The sequence below is a fragment of the Prunus avium genome, chromosome 1 (genome assembly GCF_965620075.1).
Source record: "Prunus avium chromosome 1, drPruAviu1.hap1.1, whole genome shotgun sequence".
NCBI classification, from domain to species: domain Eukaryota; kingdom Viridiplantae; phylum Streptophyta; class Magnoliopsida; order Rosales; family Rosaceae; genus Prunus; species Prunus avium.
Genome location: NC_142284.1, coordinates 5,572,950 through 5,575,840, shown reverse-complemented (window position 1 = coordinate 5,575,840; position 2,891 = coordinate 5,572,950). Strand labels below are relative to the sequence as shown.

At 38.0% G+C, this 2,891-nt stretch overlaps 1 protein-coding gene across 1 annotated transcript; it reads right to left on the bottom strand.

Moving 5' to 3' along the window:
- Nucleotides 1-688: 688 nt before the first annotated feature.
- LOC110758428 (large ribosomal subunit protein uL30y) lies at nt 689-2,216 on the bottom strand. The gene is made up of 6 exons (XM_021960289.2): nt 1,934-2,216; nt 1,716-1,813; nt 1,547-1,604; nt 1,351-1,430; nt 1,140-1,242; nt 689-1,037 (listed from the first exon to the last, which is right to left on the bottom strand). Exons 1-6 carry the CDS (start codon nt 2,114-2,116, stop codon nt 822-824), a joined length of 738 nt encoding a protein of 245 aa, XP_021815981.1. The 5' UTR covers nt 2,117-2,216; the 3' UTR covers nt 689-821.
- Nucleotides 2,217-2,891: the final 675 nt, after the last annotated feature.

Sequence of the window (2,891 nt, the reverse complement as noted above, 5' to 3'; positions counted from 1 at the left end):
AGGTTAAGTGTTCGATTTCCTTCCATTATAACTGAAAAAGAATTACGTGTTTTAAAGCCAACCTAAGAAAGGAGATGTATTATAGACCTACATAAACACACACTTTCTTTGGATGACTAACTAGATAAATAACACCTATAGAATGACAAAAGATGCAACCCAAGTCATTAAAGAGACAAGATGAGTACATTTGTGACTTTTTAAGCTCATCAAGCCACAAGAAGCATCGCATGCTTAAAATGCGTTAGGGTCATGAATATTGGACAATTTGACAGGAAGAGTTCTACTAAATACCAATCCCTCATTAGAGGCTGCAAGAATATGTTGGGGCAGCTTAAGTGTGCGGTTTTTGGACGCATTTCACCACAATTGTCATATAACACACACAGCTGCAGAAGTACATACAATCTCAAAGACCATTAGCATTAGGTCAGACTAAAACTTGAAATTTCATACCAACTCAATAACAACGAGATAGTCTCCCACTCCTGTTAAAATAAAGACTGCTATGTCTTACATAGTATAATGCCGATATCAACCATTCGAAAGGGTAGGCAAACAGAGCAAGTAATCAATTGAAACGCTTTCACTGTTTCAAATGACTAGTACGGAGAATCCAGTGCTTTGAAATTTGCTTCCCACACCATTTCAGGGTAAGAAAAATCAATAAGATTGACAAGGAAAACCATTTGTAAAGATACCACAGACTTAAATTTAACAATGAAATAGGGGAACTAAAAGTCTGATGAAGTTGATTGACAAGATAAAAGAAAGTAAACACCTCAATCTCGAAAACAAAAATATCAATATCTTGCATAAACCTAATTCATCCTCCTGATGAGCTCGTTGATGTAATCTTCACGGTTTCCAGCATCACCACCTTCAACATAGTGGTTTCTCTTCTTCTTTAGACCACCCAGGGGTGCCTTGAGCTTAAATGGCCAGAGAAAGTTATTTGCCTCCTTGAAGTGAGGTCCAACAGTCAAGATCTCATGGATAAGGTCCTCCACGCAGATAATTCCAAACTTACCCAAAGCCTGTGATTTCACAAACATGTCAGTGAATAGATGCAAATGTGTTCAAGGAAAACTTGATCCAGATATTATTTAATTTACTGATCATATACTCTGTTAACAAACCTGTTCAACAATTGAATTGTCAGTCAACGCGGTTCTCTGTTTGTTAAGTTTCCCATAACCCCTCTTGTAGATTAGTTCTTTGACACTCTTCAAATTAGGATACCTGAAGTCCATAGCATAATATATTAACAGCAAAACTAAATATATAAACAAAAAAACCTGGAAATAACCATCACCAGTCTATGAAGCTCCAAAATAGAAAAATGCATACCCATAAGTCACATAGGGTTCAACCCTATGCAGCATGTTCAATGTGGCCTTGTTTACTTTCAAGAAGACACCATTGAATATCTACAACAATCAGAAAAAAGGAATGAAAAATCAGATAATTTAACTATCACATGAATTTTAATTAGCCTAATTTAATTACCCATTTCAGAAAAATGAAACTTCAATTGAGGTGTTACCTGTCTTAAACGCAGAAGTTGCAAAATCTTCTTAGTTTTTGGGTCAATGGCATTGATTCTGAACGTTAAAAAAAAACCAACAAGAGAAAAATCATAATCAACGAACACTCAAACCAAAGAAACTCCAAGTGGAAGAATCCATAGCCAATGTCACAAAAAGCATGCATACCCACGAATCCTGACAATGAACAACAGCTTGGCCTCTGGGTTGACATAAAACCCACCCTTCAGCTTCGCCTCACGCTTCAAACTAATCAACTCCTTTTGCTGGCAAATTAATTCAGGAAAACCAAACCATCAGAGCCCAATCGAAATCCAAAGATCTAAGTTCAAGACTGACAAAAAAAAGATTGAACAATATTCAAAGTTGGGGTATTGTATATGTACCTGTTCATCATACTCCTTGGCATACTGCTTGGCCCGGTTGTAAATCAACTTTCGGTTTTCGGAGTTCTTCTTCTTTGCAGATTCAAGGCCTTGCTTTTTGGCAAGGGCCCATTGCTCTTCTCTCTTTCTCTTCTTCAACACTGATTCTGGAACCACTGGCCCTGCCTTCACTTCTTCGCCCATCTCACTGCAAAAAATGTATGAAGACAGGAAGAAGAAGAAGAAGAGTTTAAAAGACAGAGGAGGAGTTGTGCGGCTGCAGGTAGAGGGATGAAATGGAAGAAGCGAAGAAATAGAATTTAGGGTTTTAGGAGACTACAATCGGGTGTGATGAGTGTAAAGAGATAAAAGTGTACGCATGTTTATGACCAATAAGGTGACGACACCTAATAATTACTGAATTTTGAGAAAAATATAACTTTTTAATATGAATAATTATTTTCTCCTTCTCGGTGTAAGGACACCTCCATCGCAAGAGGCCAGCCCAGGCAGGAGGGGGCCCTAGGCCTGGGGAGCAGCTCCAGCGAGCGAAGTCCAGCCCGGGCAAAGGGTGGGTCCCACGAGCCTAGGCAAGCCCAACCTTGCTCCCGAGGGCTGCTGATGTCATGTGTGACATCACGCCTTGACAAGCTCCAACGGAAAGAAGCCACGTGGCACTTTTCAAATGCTCATATCAAATTTTTTTGAGAAATCCGACAGATGTAAATTGCAACAAAAAATCAAATTTTTTTTAAAAAAATACCAAAAAATTATGGATTTTTTTCCTATAAATACCTAATAATATTATTCACTTTCCACACCAAATCTCCATACAAATTCTTCTCCTTCAAATATTTTTTACTTTCCACTCAAATTTTTCTACTACTTTCCATTTGTATCAAAAAAACAAATGGCTTCTTCCATTGAAGCCAGAGGTGTGTGTACAACTCAGGAAGATATTTTGTTATGTGAGTGTAGG